At 37.8% G+C, this 22809-nt stretch overlaps 1 protein-coding gene across 6 annotated transcripts in view; it reads right to left on the bottom strand.

Annotated features, from left to right (window-relative positions):
• The window catches only part of METTL8 (methyltransferase 8, tRNA N3-cytidine), a 111346-nt gene that overhangs the window by 31227 nt on the left and 57310 nt on the right, over positions 1 to 22809 (bottom strand). For all 6 annotated transcript variants that reach the window (XR_012517721.1, XM_010352221.3, XM_074399488.1 and 3 more), the window contains one exon: positions 5388 to 5479. Coding sequence is in view for 5 of the 6 variants with exons in the window: in XM_010352221.3 (XP_010350523.2) it covers positions 5388 to 5479 (92 nt within the window). In the remaining variant the exon portion in view is untranslated. The remainder of the gene's footprint in view (positions 1 to 5387; positions 5480 to 22809) is intronic.

The following is a 22809-nucleotide window of genomic DNA, read 5'->3' as shown; positions in this document are numbered from 1 at the left end:
AGCATAATGTCCTCAAGGTTCATCCATGTTGTAGAATGTGACAGGATTTCTTTCCTTTTTAAGCCAGAATACGATTCCATTTTATGCATATACCACATTTGCTTTAACCGTTCATCTGATGATGGGCATTTAGGGTGCTTCCATCTTTTGCCTATTGTGAACAGTGCTGCTATGAACGTAAGTGTGCAAGTATCTCTTTAAGACTTTGCTTTCAATTCTTTTGCATATAAACCAGAGGTGGGATTGCTGGGTCACATGGCAGTTCTATTTTTTATTTTTTTTTTAGGAACTTCCATACTGTTTTCCACAGCAGCCACACTATTTTACAATCCAAACTACAATACACAAGAGCTCCAATTTCTCCAAAGCCTTATCAATGCTTGTCATTAACCTCAGGTGATCCACCAATCTCAGCCTCCCAAAGTACTGAAATTACAGGTGTGGAGCCACCTCATCTGGCCTCTTCTAGCTATTCTGAAATGTTTAGTAGATTATTGTGAATTAGTCACCCTACTGATCTATTGAACACGAGGTCTTATTCCTTCTATCTAACTGTGTATTTGTACCCATTAATCAATCTCTCTTCACCCCCTACCCCTTCCTGGCCTCTGGTAATTAACAATCCATTCTCTATTTTCATAACATCCACTGTTTTAACTCCTACATATAGATGAAAACATGCAATATTTGTCTTTCTGTGCTTGGCTTATTTCACTTAACATAAGGACCTCCAGTTCATGTTGCTGCAAATAATAAGATTTCACTCTCTTTTTTTTTTTTTTGAGATGGAGTTTCGCTCTTGTTACCCAGGCTGGAGTGCAATGGCACGATCTCGGCTCACCGCAACCTCCGCCTCCTGGTCTCAGGCAATTCTCCTGCCTCAGACTCCTAAGTAACTGGGATTACAGGCACGCGCCGGCACGCGCCACCACGCCCAGCTAGTTTTTTGTATTTTTAGTAGAGAGAGGGTTTCACCATGTTGACTAGGATGGTCTCGATTTCTCGACCTCGTGATCCACCCGCCTTGGCCTCCCAAAGTGCTGGGATTACAGGCTTGAGCCACTGCGCCCGGCCTGATTTCACTCTCTTTTTAATGGCTGAATAATATTCCATTGTGTATATATGCCACATCTTCTTTATCCATTATCTATCTGGAACAGACAAGGATGCCCACTTTTTCTACTTTAATTCAACATAATACTGGAAGTCCTTGCCAGAGAAATTAGGCAAGCAAAAGAAATAAAAGACAGCCAAAGGCCGGGCGCAGTGGCTCAAGCTTGTAATCCCAGCACTTTGGGAGGCCGAGGCGGGTGGATCACGAGGTCGAGAGATCGAGACCATCCTGGTCAACATGGTGAAACCCCATCTCTACTAAAAATGCAAAAAATTAGCTGGGCATGGTGGCACGTGCCTGTAATCCCAGCTACTCAGGAGGCTGAGGCAGGAGAATTGCCTGAACCCAGGAGGCAGAGGTTGCGGTGAGCCGAGATCGTGCCATTGCACTCCAGCCTGGGTAACAAGAGCGAAACTCCATCTCGGGAAAAAAAAAAAAAAAAAAAAAAAAGACAGCCAAATTGGAAAATGAAGAAGTCAAATTAGCCTTGTTCACAAACAATATGATTTTTTTTTTTTTTTTTTTGAGACAGGGTCTCACTCTGTCACCAGGCTACAGTGCAATGGTAGGAAAGTGATCTTGGCTCACTGCAACCTCTGCATCCTGGGTTCAAGTGATTCTCCCACCTCAGCCTCCTGAGTAGCTGGGACTACAGACATATACCCCACGCCCAGCTAAATTTTGTATTTTTTGTAGAGACAGGGTTTCACCATGTTGGCCAGACTGGTCTCGAACTCCTGGCCTCAAGATGTGCCCACTTAGACCCCCCAAAGTGCTGGGATTACAGGCATGAGCTATTGCACCTGGGCAACAATATGATCCTATACTTAGAAAAACCTAAAGACTCTACCAAAAGACTGTTAGAAGTGATAAATTTAGTAAAATTGTAGGATACAAAATCAACACACAAAAATCAGTAGCATTTAAATATGCCAACAGTGGACAATCTGAAAAAGAAATCAATAAAGCAATTCCATTTACAATAGCTACAAAGAATATAACATACCTAGAAATCAATTTAATCAGAGAAGTGAAATACCTATACAAGGAAAACTATAAAAAACTCATAAAAGAAATTAGGCTGGGCGTGGTGGCTCAAGCCTGTAATCCCAGCACTTTGGGAGGCCGAGGCGGGTGGATCACGAGGTCAAGAGATCGAGACCATCCTGGCCAACATGGTGAAACCCCGTCTCTACTAAAAATACAAAAAATTAGCTGGGCATGGTGGCGCATGCCTGTAATCCCAGCTACTCAGGAGGCTGAGGCAGGAGAATTGCCTGAACCCAGGAGGCGGAGGTTGCGGTGAGCCGAGATTGCGCCATTGCACTCCAGCCTGGGTAACAAGAGCGAAACTCCATCTCAAAAAAAAAAAAAAAGAAAAAGAAAAAAAGAAATTAAAGAGGACATCAAAAAATGGGAAGATATTCAGTGCTGATAGGTCCCAATAATTAATATTGTTAAAATGACAATTCTACACAAAGCAATTTACAGATTCAATGCAATCCCAATCAAAATACTTATAACAAAAAAAAAAATACTAATGACATTCTTCATAGATATAGAAAACAAAATCCTGAAATTTTTTTTTTCTTTTTCTTTTTTTTTGAGACAAGTTCTCACTCTGTCACCCGGTCTGGAGCATGGCACAATGACAGCTTACTGCAGCCTCAAACTCGTGGGCTTAAACAACATGCCAGCTGCAGCCCCCTGAGTAGCTGGGACTTCAGGTGTAGGACCACAATAGTTGATTAATTTTTGTATATATATATATATTTGAGACACTGTCTCACTCTGTTGCCTGGGCTGGAGTGTAGTGGTGCAATCTTGGCTCACTGCAACCTCCGTCTTCCAGGTTTAAGTGATTCTCCAGCTTCAGCCTCTCCAGCAGCTGGCATTACAAGCACATGCCACCAGGCCTGGCTAATTTATATATATATATAAAAGATCATTATATATATATATACTAAAATATATATATATATATATATATATATATATATATATATTAGTAGAGACTGGGTTTCACCATGTTGGCCAGGCTGGTCTCATACTTCTGACCTCAGGTGATTTACCTGCCTTGGCCTCCCAAAGTTCTGAGATTACAGGCGTGAGACACAGTGCCTGGCTAATTTTTATATTTTTTGTAGAGACAGGTTTTAGCCATATTGCCCAGGCTGGTCTTGAACTTCTGGGCTCAAGCAATCCTTCAATCTAAACTTCCCAAAATGCTGGGATTACAAGTGTTAGCCACTGTACCTGGCCCCTAAAATTTTTACAGAACCACAAAAGATCCAGAATAGCCAAAGCAATCCTGAGCAAAATGAACAAAGCTGAAGCCAGGTACGGTGGCTCACACTTGTAATCCTAGCACGTTGGCAGGCAGAGGTGGGCAGATCACTTTAAGTGAGGAGTTCAAGACCAGCATGGCCAACATGGCAAAACTGTCTCTACTAAAAACACAAAAATTAGTTGGATGTGATGGTGGGCACCTGTAATCCCAGCTACTCAAGAGGCTAAGCCAGGAGAATTGCTTGAACCTGGGAGGCAGAGGCTGCAGTAAGCCAAGATCATGCCACTGCACTCCAGTCTGGGCAATAGAACAAAACTCCATCTCAGAAAAAAAAAAAAAAAAAAGCTGGAGGCATCATACTACCTGACTGCAAAACATATTACAAAGCTATGGTAACCAAATCAGCATGGTGCTGGAAAAACTGGAAAACTATTTGCAAAAGAATAAAATTAGACTCTTATTTACTATATACAAAAATCAAATCAAAATGGACTAAAGACTTAAATCTAAGACCTGAAATTATGAAACTACTAGAAGAAAACATTGAGGGAAATGCTCCAGGACACTGGAGTACTTTTATTTGTCTAGTTTGTTATTTGTCTAAAGATTTCAAAAGCACAGGCAACCAAAGCAAAAACAGAATATGGGATTATATCAAGCTAACAAGCTCCTGTATAGCAATGAAACAATCAACAAAGTGAAGAGACAACCCACAGAATGTAAGAAAATATTTGCAAACTACCCATTTAACAAGGGATTAATAACCGGAATATATTAAGGAGCTCAAATAACTCAATAGGAAAAAAAAAATCAAGATTAAAAAATGGGCAAGGTTGGGGCAGTGGCTCACTTCTGTAATCCCAGCACTCTAGGAGGCCAAGGATTTTGATACCACCCTGGGCTAAGGCAGGAGGATCACTGAACCCAGGGAGATTAAAGCTGTAGTGAGCCATGTTCTCACCACTGCACTCCAGATTGGGCAACAAGACCCTTGACTCAGAAAAAAAAAAAAAAAAAAGAAAGCCAAAACATCTGAATAGATATTTCTCAAAAGAAGATGTACAGATGACTAACAGGTATATATCAAAGAGATAACTGCACTTTCATGTCTGCTGCAGCTCTATTCATGACGGCCATAACATGGAATCAACATTTCCAGGTTGGTTTTTTTTGAGACAGAGTCTCACTCTGTCGCCAGCATGAAGCGCAGTGGCGTGATCTCAGCTCACTGCAACCTCTGCCACCTGGGATCAAGTCATTTTCCTGTCTCAGCCTCCTGAGTAGCTGGGACTACAGGTGTGCACCACCATGCCCAGCTAATTTTTCTATTTTTAGTAGAGACAGGGTTTCACCATGTTGGCCAACATGGTCTGGATCTCTTGAACTCATGATCTGTCTACCTCTGCCTCCCAAAGTGCTGGGATTACAGGCATGAACCATGGCTCCCAGCCCCTAGGTTTTTTTTGATGGTAGCACAGGCCAATTTTTAAAAAGCCATTTATGAAGGTTGGCATGGCCTTACCTAAATTTAACTTAAATATAAAGGCCTTCAAGAAAACTGCCTTCAATCCTTACTGAAACTTTATATTTATCCTAAAACTTCAGCATCATTTTGATATGACTTTGTCTTCTTTGCTCAAAGTTTATAAATTTGTTCGAAGTTCCCAGCAAGTAAAATGCATAATGGCATAGTAAAAGTAGCACAGCAAGTGGAAAAGTTTAAAATTATGTTTTCATATTTTGTTTGAAATGCCACCCATGTGTATATCTCCCAGAAAAAGCAATAATATGACTACTGAAAGACCCAATTATAGGGTGAATACAAATTTCATTAACTTTGGTCCCACTACACTCGAAGAACTGGGAATTCTACCAAATGGAACGAGTGGACTGGCATCAGGAGAGGCTAAGAACTCTCAGAAGCAATGACACGAGAAGGAAGAAAAGTGACTCAAGCAGGAGCTACAGCACACAGTTGGCTACCTTGCTCTTCCAGAAGGACTCGCACAGCTGAATTTTCCTTTACTTTTTTTCTGGCTGCTGCTTCTTCTTCGTTAGACCACTGCATATGATCCCTATTAAAAAATAAAAAGATTGTAAAATATGCTTTATCATTGAAAAAGGCAGAAAAAGGTGACAAGGAACCAAATCTTTCATTCTAGATTAGCTGAACACAAATTATACTGACTAATTCCACACGGAATGAATACATTTTGTATCAGATGTTCCTACTGATGGCGCTGGTACAACCATGGAACTCCTACGATTCTTCTGTTTAAATCTAGTTGTGCTGCAAGCCCCAGCTACCTCTGGGAAATGGCTGCTAAAGTAATGTCCTCAGAACACCCTGGTGTATGACTATTTGGGTGCTGGTATGGTTTGCTGTTTTTTACTCTAAGGCTAAATTTATTTGCCTTTTTGTTAATATATGAACAAAACATTCTTCAGTAGGTTTTAAATGCTCCTCTTACAACACTTGTATTCTAACACTTTGCTGTCAAAGAGATGAAAGTTTTAAAATGTTTTGTTAGCCTGCAATTTTTAAAGTAACTTTAGATTTGTTTTTCTTATTAGCTACTTTAATTTCTGTAAAAGGACTCATTTACATTTAAGTGATACAGTACCTGATATAGCATTTGAAAAGGTCACTTTTCAAAGTTCTGGAAGTTTCTATAAGTATTTTTAGTTTCAGAGTCTACTCTCCCTGTATGAGAAGATATTATTTTCTGCTGCAAAAATTGTCTTTCTTGGAATAGACGTAACAACTGTATAGAAGAAAGGTAGTTATTTTTAAGTTTTGTTTTCATGAAGTTTGCATTTTCTTTTTGCAATAGGTTAGACTATAAGTAAGTAAAGCAATTTCTGGGAATAAACCAGGAGTAAATTTTTATTGCTAAACAATAAAAAATTACACACTCCATATTCAAGTTGCATATAGTGTAAAAGAAAAACCCCTAACACTATTATATTATATGTGGTCACCTAACTGGTGAAAAGGGATAAATTATACAATTATTGGAAGTGCATCATGTTGTGACTGACAAACACTGAGCAGTTAGCATGATCATAATTACAATAATAATTACCATCATTTATTTATTACATATCAGGTATTGTGATAAGCATATTACATATATCTGTTTTATTTAATTCTTTCAAAAACCCTTTGATAGGGTTATAATCATGCTCACTTTGCACAGTGGCTAACAGAAATTTAATAACTTATTCAAGGCATATAGCTAGGAAGTGGCAGAATCAGAATTCATCTGTTTGTGTTACTTTAAAGTCCATCTTCTCAACTATTAGTCTACTATTTTCTACCATGGCAGTGGGGGATACAGAGAGATTTAAAATGTAACATTTGCCCATCTTGGGTTCATATTCTCCTAATGCAGGCAAGTAAACAATAAGTAAATGATAATACAGTGGAGCATGCATGGCTAGCACCTGATGAAGGGGAGTGTAGCCAATTAATGCTAGCTGGGGCAAACAGGAAGGCATAAGAGGTTTGGGCTCAGGTTAGGAGGGAAAGTGGTGGGGAAAATTCATGTCACTCAGTAGCTGACAATACAGACAGTACATACAGGGAACAGTTAAAAAGCTCCATTTTGACTGGTTCTCTTGCACTACTGAAATGAAGTTGGGAGCTGGGTAAGGTCAGATTTCAGAGGATCTTAAATGTGGGGCTGAACAGTTAAGTATTTAAGTAGTGTGCGAGACACAATGAAGTGGAGAGGGACTGGAGGAAAGGTGACCAATTAGACTGTTGGAATGGTCTAGGAGTAATGAGTCCCAGGACTAAAGTGGTGTCAGTGGAGAACAGGAAGGAAGGGTGGAGAGGGAGACACTGAAAACACTGTAATTAAGACCTAGAGATTAAATAGATACTGGAGGAGAAACAGTGTAAGAGTCATGAATGATTCCAAGGTCTTAAAACTGAGTATCTAGGAAAGTGTGGGAAATGATAACAGAATATGGAGTTGCATTGGGTGGAATGATGATAAGCTTCCTACTAGTTTAAGTAATGCTTATACAATCAGATATAAGAGGGTATATTCCAGTGATCTGGCTATAAATACACCACTGAAGGTGAGAAGCTGTTTTCTTAAAACAACAACAACAACAACAACAACAACAAACAGTATACTGCAGTATCCAGGAAAAGTGAATGAGAATGTTTTCAGAGTTTCATAGATAAAAGTTTAACCACCACTATTTAAATAAATCCCAATTATGTAAAAGCCAAATAATCATTAAACAGCTCTGTCTCTTGCTTTCCTAAGTGAGATTAGAATAGTTTTTGTTTTGACTTATTTTACCATATGTGAATAATCACATATAAATTAGGGCTGGCAACTATACATTCTGTATATATAAATATAATATATTGAATACAATTACATGACAGTTGTGACATTAAAGGCAACAAGTTATTTATTGAAAAAAATCGTATTTTTAAGGCTAGGGATGAATTTCTTAGCTACAAATTTCTACCACATATAGGAAAGAAAATAGAATAATCTATTTTCTGGGAAGAATCAAGCTGTGAGACAATGAGAGTACAAGTGGTCTTCAGCTTTAAGCATTTAAGCTTTTAGTTTAACTTGCTACTTCTTAAGTATTTAATAGATTTACTTATTTCTTAATAGTAACTTCCTTACACTGTTCTTTATGTTGCTTCCTTTTCTTACCTGCTAAGTGAGGGGAATATTATACCCGAAGTTCCTGCAGAACAGATTTTTTTTTACTGTACAGTTACAGAATCCCCACAGAAACCTATAAAATGTTCCTACTGTATTTATGGCAACTTCCTCTAGCCCTGCTGCTTTATGACAGTTCTTTACTTTGGAAGAACTGGATTCATGTATCCCAAAACTCAACAGCTGGCAGTAAGAATCATACAACTTTTTATTACCAATAAATACAACTACAATAGAATTTAAGCATAGAAACAAGTAACTAATAAACAAACTGAAAATAATCAAGTATTTAACAACAAAAACCAAAGAGGAAAAATGGTTTATAAAAGTTTGGCCAATAAATTGTACTTCTGGGAACTTACTGAAATGACATAACTAAGAAATTCTGTACAGAATTTTTTTTTTTTTTTTTTTGAGATGGAGTTTCGCTCTTATTACCCAGACTGGAGTGCAATGGCGTGATCTCGGCTCACCGCAACCTCTGCCTCCAGGTTTCAGGCAACTCTCCTGCCTCAGCCTCCTGAGTAGCTGGGATTACAGGCACGTGCCACCATACCCAGCTAATTTTTTTGTACTTTTAGTAATGGCGGGGTTTCACCATGTTGACCAGGATGGTCTTGATCTCTTGACCTCGTGATCCACCCGCCTCGGCCTCCCAAAGTGCTGGGATTACAGGCTTGAGCCACCATGCCCGGCCCAGAAAAATATTTGTATGAAGATATTCATTGTAACACTAAGTGTAATATTAATAGCAAAAAACTGGAAACAAGTTCAGTGGCAGGAGAATGAAAAAAATCATAGTAAACCCAAGAAATATTATACAGATATTCAAGATAATAAATGACTATTATATGACAATATAGAAAAGGATTTATAAAATAACCAAAAGAAATTATGTATCTATATCTATCTATCTATCTATCCATCTATATATTTTTGAGACAGAGTCTTGCTCTGTTCCCCAGGCTGGAGTGCAGTGGCACAATCTCTGCTCACTGCAATCTCTGCCTCCTGGGTTCAAGCAATTCTCCTGCCTCAGCCTCCTGAGTAGCTGGGACTACAGGCATGTGCCACCATGCCCAGCTAATTTTGTATTTTTAGTAGAGATGGGGTTTTTCCATGTTGGTCAGGCTGGTCTCGAACTCCCAACCTCAGGTGATTTGCCCACCTCGGCCTCCCAAAGTGCTTGGATTACCGGTGTGAGCCACTGCACTCAACCACTTGACTAATTTTTGTGTTTTTTATAGAGATGGAGTTTCGCCAGGTTGCTCAGGCTGGTCTTGAACTCCTAGGCTCAAGCAATCCACATATCTTGGCCTCCCAAAGATCTGGGATTACAGGGATGAGCCCGGCCAAATTATATATGTATTATAATTACAACAGTTTAAAATTATATACTCACTGGGTGAAGATTCCAAGTGGTGAACTAAAAACAATTACGTTTGAATAGGAGTAAGAAAGAAATATCTTTAATTTCCTTAATATTGTAAAGCAGCTTCAACTAGAGATAATTTTTTAAAAACTATATGTAAAACCTGTACTCTATGTTTAAGATACATAACAATCATCTTTAAAACTTTACCCTTCTTGAGGAAAAAGCCATCAACCCTCATAATACGAAGGAAGTAAAGTTTTCTTTAAAAAGGAGATAGAAAAAAGAAAACTGAGCAGAAAATGCACAATATGCTTTTCATGAAAATTTGAATTTGAGAAAAAAACCTCAAAAATAAAAAGATTTTTGAGTAAGACAAATTTTTACATGTCCTATAATTTGTTTGTATATATATTTTACATAAATATTTCTTCTTCCTTCCATATCTATAGTACAATTGAATGATGTTTCCTTGATTTAACTTTTAGTTACGGGAATAGTAATCTAAATAATTGTACGTTTGGTTTGATTTGAAAAAGTTAAAACACACATACACCCCAATTATTTAACCTGGATACTAAAGTTTTTGATAATCTTACCTAGAGAAAATTCTGTTGAATGTGGTATTACTTCCTGTTATAACTTTTAATATTCAGATATAAACCAAAGAACCCAATATAAACTATTTTTCTGTCTTTGTCATTTACTATGTATGTGATGTCCTCACAGAATATAATTTTGTTCTATAAGACAGTGATATTTGACAAATTCAACAAATGTAGTAGATGAGTAGGGAATTAGAAAGAACATATTTATTCTTGGGTTAAAGAAAAAAAGAGTTTATTACTTTCAGCCTAAAACGATTTCAGTACTTCTTAATTCTATTACGAAGTCATATTTATTACATAGCTACATAATCAAACACACATACATTTTTCTACATACTACAAAATCTTCGTCATAATTATGACTTAAAACTGTGGTATAGGACTTATGATTTTGGCCATGACACAGTACCTGGCAGTGGACTTGCCCTTCTGCCATAAATAATTTTAACGCTGGATAAAATATATAAAGCAAGTGCTTTTAGACACTGGACTACACTTCAGACAGTGCAGAACTGATCCTTCAGAGAAGAAAAACACAAAAGGTGAGTCCCCACATCCACCTGTTTTGTCTGGGGTCAGGTTCTAGACTGTGGCACAGAGAGGCTGTCTCATTGAGTGGCAGTTTCATGAGGTGAGAAGGCAGAGATCAGAGTTCACAGCTGCTGAGGTGGTGAGGGTTTGTACAACAGGATACAGGAAGACAGAGAGACAAGTGGGCACCTGAAGTCTACAATTCTCCTAAGGTTTTTAGCTAGTGCTGGCTGCTCATCTACAGGCAGAATCACCACAGGGCCTAGTAGAATAGAGAGGATTCTAGGAATGAGAGTGGAGAAAAGAGAACTGATGAGATAGGTAGTACAGTGCTTGGTTACAGTGGAGTTCTCGCTAAGCCAGAGTGGAAAGATCTCTCTGGGCACCTTGAGTATTTAATTTAAGACCCTAAAAATGTCATGCCATAGGAAGAAGAACCACACTAGATTCAGGACATTATCAAAATAGTCCCACCCAAACAACACCTAAAATCAAATTTGATCCAAGAAGAAGCTGGCAGAAATTTAACCACTTGCCAGAAAAAACTCAACATCTTTAAAGGAAGACAGCAAAGCCAGAGTCCATAGAAGATATTATCCATAATGTCCACCATACGATCAAAAACTATTAGACATGCAAATCAAGAGAAAAGGCAGTCAATAAATATAGACTTTGAGAAAACCAAATATTGGAATTAGTACACACGGACTTTAAAACAGCTTTGAAAAATATGTTAAAAGATTTAAAGAAAAAGATGGACAGAATGAATACATAGATGGAAAAAATCTCAGAAAAAAATGAAAACACTTTTTAAAAACAGGAAATTCCAAAACAAAAATTCCATACAAAACATCTGAAATAAAGAGTTGAGTAGGCTCAGGTGGGCATTACATGGTAGCTCACACATGTAATCCCAGCACTTTGGGAGGTTGAGGTGGAAGAATCGCTTGAGTATAGGAAGTTGAGGTTGCAGTGATCTATTATCACACCACTCCAGCCTGGGTGACAGAGTGAGACCCTGTCTCAAAAAAAAAAAAAAAAAAAAAAAAATTGGGAGGCTTAGCAGCTGACAGACACTAGCAGAATGGGTCAGTAAACTTAATGACAGATGTAGAAATTATTCAAAATGAAGAACAGAGAGACAAAGATTGAAAAACAAAGGCCGGGCGCGGTGGCTCAAGCCTGTAATCCCAGCACTTTGGGAGGCCGAGGCGGGTGGATCACAAAGTCAAGAGATTGAGACCATCCTGGTCAACATGGTGAAACCCCGTCTCTACTAAAAATACAAAAAATTAGCTGGGCATGGTGGCGCGTGCCTGTAATCCCAGCTACTCGGGAGGCTGAGGCAGGAGAATTGCCGGAACCCAGGAGGCGGAGATTGCGGTGAGCCGAGATTGTGCCATTGCACTCCAGCCTGGGTAACAAGAGCTAAACTCCATCTCAAAAAAAAAAAAAGAAAAGAAAAGAAAAACAAATGTGAGTCTCAGTAATCTGTGGGATAATACCAATTGGTCTAACAAATACATAAATCGAAAGCCCGGAAATAGAGGAGAGAGAGAAAATGGATTAAAAAAATAAAGATATACTGACTAAAACTTTTCCAAATTTGAAGATAAAAAGAAGAAAGAAGAAAAAGAGACACTCAATAGATCCAAGCAGGAAACACAGCAAACCCCAGGCAATATAAATTCAGATGAAACCTATAAAAATCAAAGATAAAGAGAAATTTGAAAAGTAGCTACTATATAGAGGGGGAAAACAAATGCAAACTACAGCTGATTTCTCATCAGAAACAATGATAAAGAAGGGCAGAAAATAAAGCAATGACATTTTATGCTGAGGCAGCCGGGTAGGGGCAATCTGTCAACCTTGAATTTCATATGGAGTAAAAAGATCTTTCAAATTTGTAAAATAAAGACATTTTCAGATAAACAAAATTTGAGAGAATTTGTTATCAGCAGAACCTGCACTATAAGAAATGTTAAATATCTTCAAGTTAAAGGAAAAGGATATCAGATGGAGTCTCACATCTACAGGGTGGAAAAAACGGACGAGAAGTGGTAACTATGTGGGTAATAATTAAATAATCTTTTTAAAAAACTTGTAATTTCTTTTTTAAAAAATCTGACTATATATAGCAAAAATAAAAACAATGATTATAGCATTTATACATAGAGGAAGACTATATGACAACAACAGCACAAATGTTGCAGGGATGACAAGTGGAGACACACTGTGTTGTAAGGTTCTTAATTTTATGTTAGGTGGCACAATATTAATTCTAAGTAGACTCTACTAAGTTAACAAAGCACATTGTAATGTCTAGAGCTGTGGTTCTCAAACTGTCAAAACTACTTTCACAACAATACTTTGTTTTGCTCTTTCACTGTGTTGACATTTGCAGTGATGGTATAAAAACAATGAAGGGTAAAATTGCAACTGCCTAGGAATGAAAGAACGCAGTGGTACCAAAATGTGTTAACTGTCATATTCTCTGCCATCATCAAGTGAGCAGTAAAGAATATACCAATTTTTACAAAAACTGAAAAATTTCAATTTTACTGATTGATGAAGCAGTAAAAATTATTAATTTTATGAAATATTGACCCCTGGGCACAAATCTTTTTAATAGTCTATGTGACAAGAGAGAAAGCATGCACTTCTGTACTGAAGTACAATGGCTGACTTGATTGAGGAAAAACACTCATATGATATGAATTATGAGCTGAACTAGCTGCTTTTTTCATGGAATGCTATTTTTACTTGAAAGAGCAACTACAGATAAAGCTATAGTTATTTAGACTTGGGTATTTGGCATATGTTTCTCAAAAGTAAACAAAATGAGCCTATCACATCAAGAAAGACGAATTACGGCATGTGTTTGCAAAAATAAATTTTGTGCTTCCCAGCAAAAATTAGACTTTTGGAAAGCTTGTATCTACCACCATGAGTCTGATAGCTTCCCAATACAGATTTTCCTATTGAAACTGGTGGTGATATTAACAAATGTAATTTTTAAATACTTTATAATGAAATGTGTCAACATTTAGAAGACATACATCAAACAGGGAACCAATATTTTCCAAATTATCCATGCATAATGTTATAAAATTATGGAAAAGTAAAGAATCTATCCAAAGTGCAAAGTGCACCAGTGTATCATAATAAGGCAGAACATAGAGCCAGGACCCATGGAGTGCTCCTATAGTCCCAGCTACTCAGGAGGCTAAGACAGGAGAATGGCTTGAGCCCAGGAGTTTGTGGCCAGCCTGGGCAACACAGTGAGACACTATCTTAAAAAAATATATGTATGGCAGAATATAGAAAGTTCAGTGATATGGTTTCATATGCCATATTGCAACCAATAAGATTTAGTGTAATAGCAAAAGAAAATCCACAATTATCTGATAAATGCTATTAAAAACTCCTCTTCTTTATAAGCACATATCTGTGAGGGGTCAAATTATCTTCATATAATTCAAGAGGATATGCAAATCCAATTTTTCTATTAACACAGACATTAAAGAGACTGGCAAACATTTAGAGCAATGCCACTCTTTATATTACAGTTTTGGGAACATATTTTTCATTAAAATATGACATTTATGTTAATATGTAGTGGATTCATTATTGTTTTGAAGTTAATAAATATTTTCATTTCTGAGTTTTAACTTCTAATACAGAAAATATCAATACACATAATCCACATCCATAAGAAGTCTTTGGGCCTCTCAGTAATTTAAGAGTGTAAGGGGATCCTGAGACCAAAATGTTTGAAACTATTGCCTTGGAATAACTCCTAAAAAAGAATGCAAAGATGTATGGCTAAAATTCCAGCAGAGGAAGTAAAAATTGCATACAAATAATTATTCAATTTATCCAAAAGAAGACAGGAAAAAAGGAACAGGGGAAAAAAAGGACAGATTAGATAAGTTAAAAAATAAACAGAAATATAACCAAACAAAATTGTATTAATATACAATGCTACCTGGACTAGGTGTTATCTTAAGTTTCTTTTCTATTTTCTTTGGTGTTAATTAAATAGGTCTAAAAAATTACTTTGTTGTTTCTATTTGTATTTTTTTAACTGTTAAATATTTTCCTGTATGCTCACATGTACTTCCTCCTGGATCAACTTTCTATCTATGTACATTGCTCATTTATCAATTATTAGCAAATAATGCTTTTCTGACAATATATAAAATGCTCTATAGGTTAGCCCTGATGCATGGCAGTGGAAAATCATTTACATTTTCTCTCTCTCTCTTGGTTTTTGTATTAGTAAGAGTAACAGTTCTCAAAACAGCATACAAATTAAGATTAAGTACTCTGAAGACTTTGGTTTCCCTTGGGAGGAGGAAATTAAGGTGGACGGGATCCAAGGGCTTTTGGGGTCTGCAATGTTCCGCGCCCAGCTAGAGTGCTGGGCATGTGGACATACTACACTCTGTAAATAAATCAAGTTGAGTACTTAAAAAAAAAGATTAAGAACTCTGAAATTGTAATTATCCCATTTCATCAAATCTAGTACGCTATTATTTTCTGTATCAGTAAGAAAGAAAAAAAATTTCCAACTACAATTTTAAGATGCACAAATTATAAGAAATGTCTCGATTTCAGAGATTTTTTTTTTTTTTTTTTTTTTTTTGAGACAGAGTTTCGCTCTTGTTACCCAGGCCGGAGTGCAATGGCGCGATCTCGGCTCACCGCAACCTCCGCCTCCTGGATTCAAGCAATTCTCCTGCCTCAGCCTCCTGAGTAGCTGGGATTACAGGCACGTGCCACCATGCCCAGCTAATTTTCTGTATCTTTAGTAGAGACGGGGTTTCACCATGTTGACCAGGATGGTCTTGATCTCTCGACCTTGTGATCCACCCGCCTCGGCCTCCCAAAGTGCTGGGATTACAGGCTTGAGCCACCGTGCCCGGCCTGATTTCAGAGATGTCAATAGGTAAATAAAAATGTTGAGTCTCAGAAAAGATAAAATATAGCTGTTATAGGCATATCCGCTAATAATTGAAGTAACTTCAATTAAATTTTCCTTTCTATTATTGAGGCTTTATATTTGTAACTCCGGGATGCTCACTTCTCTTTTTGGCTATAATGAATATTTCTGTTGGTTACTGTTATTAGTAAATTAGTTTTTGTTTTGTTTTCATTTTTCATTATTTATTTATTTTTTGAGACAGAGTCTCACTCTGTCACCCAAGTTGGAGTGCTGTGGCACCATCTCGGTTCACTGCAACCTCCACCTCCCGGGTTCAAGCAATTCTCTTGCCTCAGCCTCCTGAGTAGCTGGGATTACAGGCATGCACCACGACGCCTAGCTGATTTTTGTATTTTTAGTAAAGACAGGGTTTCATCATGTTCGCCAGGCTGGTCTCAAACTCCTGACCTTAGGATCTGCCCACCTTAGCCTCCCAAAGTGCTGTAATTACAGATTTGAGCCACCATGCCCAGCCCATAACAAGGTTTTTAAAAAAACCTTTTTAGCCTGTGAAAAAACCTTTGATAGCCTCAAATTCCTGAGTTCAAGCAATCCTTCTGCCTTAGACTCCTGAGTAGCTGAGATTATAAGTGCATACCACTGCGCCCAGCTAATTTTTACATTTTTTTAATTAAAAATTTCTTTTTTGTAGAGACAGGGTCTTGTTTTGTTGTCCAGGCTGGTCTCCAACTCCTGCTTCAAGTGATCCTCCTGCCTTGGCCTTCCATACTGCTGGGATTATAGGCATGAATAAGCCACCATGCCTGCTTGAGTTTCTTACTTGTGTGACTAACAAAAAACACAAACATAGACCCAATGCCTTTCTTTTTTTCAATTTTTATTTATTTATTATTATTTTTTAAGGCTAGTCAAGTGAAGCAGTGGGAGTGGAGAAAGAACAAAGAAAGCTGTAACTGGTTGTGATCAATTAGTTGTAAACACCACTGCACTCAGACCAGCCGAATCAATGCCTTTCTGCTTCTGTATACATGGGATGGAGGTCACAGCTGTTGAAGAAACCAGTTAAATATTTAGTGGAAACCTCTATCTATCAGGCACTGGGCCTGTGAACTGGGGACACAAAGATGAGGAAGATTTGGTAGAACTCAAAATTTTTGAGAAGTTGGAATCAGTATTAATGAATACAGCATTTATCGTCAGGTAGATAGCAAGACGGGAAATAGGTACATAAGGAGGGGCCTTTTTTTGTTGTTAATTAAAACTCAATACTAATGCCTATAGTTTCATCTCTATCCTCCCTCTCATCCCCATTCCCATCTTTGATATAAATACCATTATCAGAATAATGTGGACCTTTTCAGACTTTTCTCTCTCTATATAAAAGCAAAGATGTGGGTCAGGCATGCTGGCTAAGCTGGTCTTGAACTCCAGACCATGGGTGATCCATCTGCCTTGGCCTCAAAGAGGAGTTCAAGACCAGTTTAGATGCCTGTAATCCCAGCTACTCGGAAGGCTGAGGCAGGAGAATCACTTGAACCCAAGGGCGGAGGTTACAGTAAACCTAGATGGCGCCATTGCACTCCAAGCTGGGCAGCAGAGTGAGACTGTCTAAAAAAAAAAAAAGTAATAATAATAAAATAAAATAATAAAAGCAAAGGTGTATATACATGGAGCACTGATACAAGAATTCCTTAACAAAAATGAGGTCATACTGGAGATACTTCTCTTCAGCTTGCTCTTTTGATTTAATGATGTATCAAAGCCATCTCTTGATACCAGTATACATAGATCTCCCATTTTATTAACTGCTACATTATTTTCCAGTGTATGAATGTAACTGTCTTTTAAAGATTTTAATGAGGTGTAACTGACATACACTAAACGGTATTCAAAGTGTAACAACTTGGTAAGTTTTAATACACGTAGACACTTGTGAAACTTTCACCATAATCAAGAAAATGAACATGTCTATCCCCTTCAAGTTTCCTTGTGCCCCTTTGTAATTCCTCCCTCCCACTCCTCCCCTTCTCCCAACCCACCTCCACCACTAACAACCACTGATCTGTCTTCTGTCTCTATACATTAGTTAGCATTTTCTAGTACAGTACAAGAAAGCATTATATGTACTCTTTATTTCTAACTTCTTTCACTCAGCATAATTATTCTGAAATTCATCCATGTTTTGTGTATCAATAAGTAGGTATATGTTTAACTTTTAAAGAAACTGCCAAGTTCCTTGTTAGTATGGTTACTAAAAACATAACCGAAATAAACGAACTGCCAAGCTGTATTCCAAAATGGTTATGCCATTTTATTTTCCCACCAGCAGTGTATGAAAGTTCCAGTTCCTCTACAGCCTTATCAACACTTGGTAAGCCCAGTACTTTTAGCTATTCTAATAGGTGTGTAGTGGTATTTCATTGTGCCTTTCATCTGAACTTTTCTTTTTTTTTTTGAGACAGAGTTTCACTCTTGTTACCCAGGCTGGAGTGCAATGGCACGATCTCGGCTCACCGCAACCTCTGCCTCCTGGGTTCAGGCAATTCTCCTGCCTCAGCCTCCTGAATAGCTCGGATTACAGGCACGTGCCACCATGCCCAGCTACTTTTTTGTATTTTTAGTAAGGACGGGGTTTCACCATGTTGACCAGGATGGTCTCGATCTCTTGACCCTGTGACCTACCCGCCTCGGCCTCCCAAAGTGCTGAGATTACAGGCTTGAGCCACTGCGCCCGGCCTCATCTGAACTTTTCTAAGGACTAATTATATTTAGCATCTTTTCATGTGCTTATTTACCATCTGTATCTCTTTTTTGGTGAAGTATCTTAAATTTTTTGTTCATTTTTACTGGGTCCTTCGCTTTCTTACTATTGAATTTTGAGAGTTTTACATTTATTCTGATTATGAATATTTTATTAACAGTAAAAAGGAACAAACTATTGATACATGCAGCAACATAGATAAATCTCAAAATAATTATGCTAAGTAAGAGAGGCCAGACAAAAAGATAATACATATTATTCTGTTTATATAAAATATTGGAAAATACAAATGAATCTACAATGCATTCTAGATTCTTTATCCTTCCTTCTTTCCTTTTATTTTGCAGGTAAATTCTCCCTGACACCCAACCTTTTCTAGAGACCCGCTTATCTTGCCCTGTAAGCTTCATTTCAAAGCCTAGACATTACGTATTTTCTGCATTTTTCTATAGCAGGAGAGAGTCAGGGTGCTGATGGACTCCACTGGGCAGTAGACAGCCTTTATGAGGGTCTGGATCTGCTTTTTGGTTTTGTCAAATGATCCTTTATTAAAATATTTTTCTTGTAGTTTTTAACTAGCTGGGCATTCAACTGCAGCACTGTTGATATCTATACATTGCCATGACAGCAGCAGCAATGAACACTGCAGTACAGACTGAGCAGTCCCCAGGATCTCTATAGTTTCAGGCAGCTCTCTGTCCAAAATCATTGACACATCTATCAGGCACTGTCAACGATCTCATTAAAAGTGTTGTTTCCATTATGCTTAATGGTTTTCTGCTTCTTTCTGTTTCTGGGTAGTTCCTTGAGGGCTTTGGTGATGACGGCAGAGGCAGAAGGTACCATCTGAATCTGGGCCTACCTGTCCTGAATGGTCTGTTTCACTGTAATCCTTACCATTCCAGTCGTCAGTTGCCTTGGTGGTGTCATCAACTATTTTTAGAGACAGATCCAGGGATCTATCAGGATCTGGGCAGACAAGGCAGACGTGGCGCCAACTTCCCCATTGGCGTACCTCAGGTCTTACCACTTTGATCTCATTGTGGTTGAAGTTGCGAGGCATGTGAAAGCAGCTGGTGTCAATTGAACCTGAATGCAGGATGACTGAAGGAAGTTGCATCTTGGCTTTCTCCAAGTAAAAGCTGAAAAACTGGGTCTGCCTTTTTCTCCCCGCATTAAGTCCTGTGCTAGGTTCACTTACTTAGTTGGTGTGTGCCCTATTCCCAAGAAAAGTTTCTGCTGGTCTTTGGATAGGTTCCTCAATTCAACATGGTACCCTAAAAAATGTGAGCCCTCTGGTTTGCTCTGCTGAGACCTCAAATTCTACTGCAGTCAGTAAGAACATTTATTTTCAAGGGTTCTTTTCCAACCTTTGCCAAGGCTGCCTAAGAAACCTTAGGTTTTGCCAGCGGAACTTCTTTCCCTAGTGTTGCTTCTAAGGGATACAGTTAGGGTTAAGAGCCAATCAAAGCCACATAAGAATCTACAGTTTCTTCTCTGGGTCACGAATTTTCCATGTTTATGAACTTTTTGGGGTTGCTGTTGGAATAGTGCTGCTTGTTTTTACTATTTCTTATTCATTTGGTTGGAGGAAGAATACTCTATGTTTCAGATTCATCCCATCTTCTTTGCCTGGAAGGCTTCAGCTTATTTGTGAAATACACTAGAGATCCTTTAGAGCAGTGATCTTCTCTTAGTCCACTCTTGGGTATACCATAGAACCTAGCTCAGTGATGGGCACATATCAATATACAAAAAATGCAGGGGATAAAGGGTATCACTTCACATTCTATAATAATTAACTAAGGATCCTGAGCAACAGAGCCAAATTAATTTTCCTAAATACTTCTTTTATCACATCATTCATCCAGTTTCAAAGTATGAAGTCTCTCTTCCAACTGGGCTGATCTATTTGCTTGGTTTGAATATATCTCTTGTATTTATTCCCAAATCCACATCTTTATTCATACTACCACTTGTCTAAAACATTATCTTCACTATTTAAATACTCCTTATCCTTCAAAGCTCAGGTTAAATTCTACCTGCTCTTCCAACCCTGTCTTAAGAGTCTCTTCCTAACCTGAATTCCTTTGGACTTCACTATCTTTACACTTACTATAAAGGGCATCCAAATTGGAAAAAAGGAAGTCAAACTATCACTGTTCACCGATAATATGATTATATACATAGAAAATCCTAAAGACCCTTCCAAAATGCTCCTAGATCTGATAAATGAATTCAGTAAAGTTTCAGGATACAAAATCAATGTACATAAACCAGGAACACTGCTACACACCAACAATGGCCAAGCTGAGAATCAACTCAAGAACTCAATCCCTTTTATGGAAGTTGCAAAAAAATAAAATACTTAGGAATATATTTAGCCAAGGAGGTGAAAGATCTCTACACGGAAATCTACAAAACACCGCTGAAATAAATCATAGATGGCACAAACAAATGGAAACACATCCCATGCTCATGGATGGTTAGAATCAATATTGTAAAAATTACCATACTGCCAAAAGCAATCTAGAGATTCAATTCAATTCCCATCAAAATACCAGCATCATTCTTCATAGAAACAGGAAAAACAATCCTAACACTCATATAGAACCAAAAAAGAGCCTATATAGCCAAAGCAACACTAAGCAAAAATAACAAATCTGGAGGCATCATATTACACAACTTCAAACTATACTATCAGGCTTTAGTTACCAAAACAGCATAGTGCTAGCATAAAAATAAGCATATAGACCAGTGGAACAGAACACAGAACTCAGAAATAAAGCCAATATTTAGAGCCAACTAATCTTCAACAAAATATACAAAACATGAACTAGGGAAAGGATACTCCATTTAATAAATGGTCCTGGGATAACAGATAAGCCACATATAGAAGAATGAAACTGGACCCTCATCTCTCACCTTAAGCAAAAATCAACCCAAGATGGATGAAAGATTTAAATCTAAGACTTGAAACCATAAAAATCCTGGAAGATAACACTGGAAAAACTCTTCTAGACGTTGGCTTAGGCAAAGAATTCATGACTAAGACCTCAAAAGCAAATGCAACAAAAACAAAAATAAATAAATGGGACCTAGTTAAACTAAAAGCCTTCTGCAAAGCAAAAGAAATAATCAACAGAATAAACAGACAACCCACAGAGTGGGAGAAAATATTTGCAAACTATGTATCTGACAAAGGACTAATATCCAGAATCTACAAGGAACTCAAACAAATCACCCCACCAATAATCCCATCAAAAAGGCAAATAATCCCATCAAAAAGTGGGCAAAGGACATGAATAGACAATTTTCAAAAGAAGATATACAAACAGCCAATAAACTTGAAAAAAAATGTTCAACATCACTAGTTATCAGGGAAATGCAAATGAAAACCACAATGAGATACCACTTTACTCCTGCAAGACTGGCTATAAAAAAAAAATAATAATAGATGTTGGCATGTATGTGATGAAAAGGAAACACCTTTACACTGCTGGTGGGAATGTAAACTAGTACAATCACTATGGAAAACAGTACGGAGATTCCTTAAACAACTAAAAGCAAAACTACCATTTGATCCAGCAATCCAACTACTGGGTAGCTCCCAAAAGAAAAGAAGTCATTATATGGAAAACAAAAAACAAAAGAAAACAAAAAACACCACACATGCACATGCATGTTTATAGCAGCACAATTTGTCATTGCAAAAATATGGAACCAATCTAAATGCCCATCAACCAACAAGTGGATAAAGAAAATGTAGTATATACACACAATGGAACACTACCCAGCCATAAAATGGAATAAAATAACAGCCTTTAAAGCAACTTGGATAGAAGTGGAGACCATTATTCTAAGTGAAGTAACTCAGGAATGGAAAACCAAGTATCATGTGTTCTCCCTTATAAGTGGGAGCTAAGCTATGAGGATGCAAAGGCCTAAGAATGACAGAATTCTCGTCTTTAAAAAAAAAAAAAAAAAAAGGCTGGGCGCAGTGGCTCATGCCTGTAATCGAAGCACTTTGGAGGCCAAGGTGGGCGGATCACCTGAGGTCCGGAGTTCAAGACCAGCCTGACCAACATGGTGAAACCCCGTCTTTAAAAAAAGAAAAGAAAAGAATGACAGAATTGACTTTGGGGACTCAGGGAGAAGGGTGGGAGGGGGGTGAGGGATACAAGACTCCATATTAGGTACAGTGTAGACTGCTCAGATGACAAGTGCACCAAAATCTCAGAAATCTCCACTAAAGAACTTATCCATGTAACAAAAAACCACCTGTTCCCCAGAAACTACTGAAATAAAATTAAGAAGAAAAAAAAAAAACTTCCTGAGATTCACATAGCTGTTTAGAGTCAGATTTTTTTTAAAAAATTCCAAAGTCCATGGTTTAGCCACTGTATTAGCTTTCAGTCTAGAGAAAGGCAAATCAAAACCACAATGAGATATCATCTCATGCCAGTCAGAATGGCATTTTTTTTT

The sequence above is a fragment of the Saimiri boliviensis genome, chromosome 5, assembly GCF_048565385.1.
Source record: "Saimiri boliviensis isolate mSaiBol1 chromosome 5, mSaiBol1.pri, whole genome shotgun sequence".
NCBI lineage: Eukaryota > Metazoa > Chordata > Mammalia > Primates > Cebidae > Saimiri > Saimiri boliviensis.
Note: the sequence above shows the minus strand (reverse complement) of the source record. Positions and strands in the feature narration are given on the sequence as shown.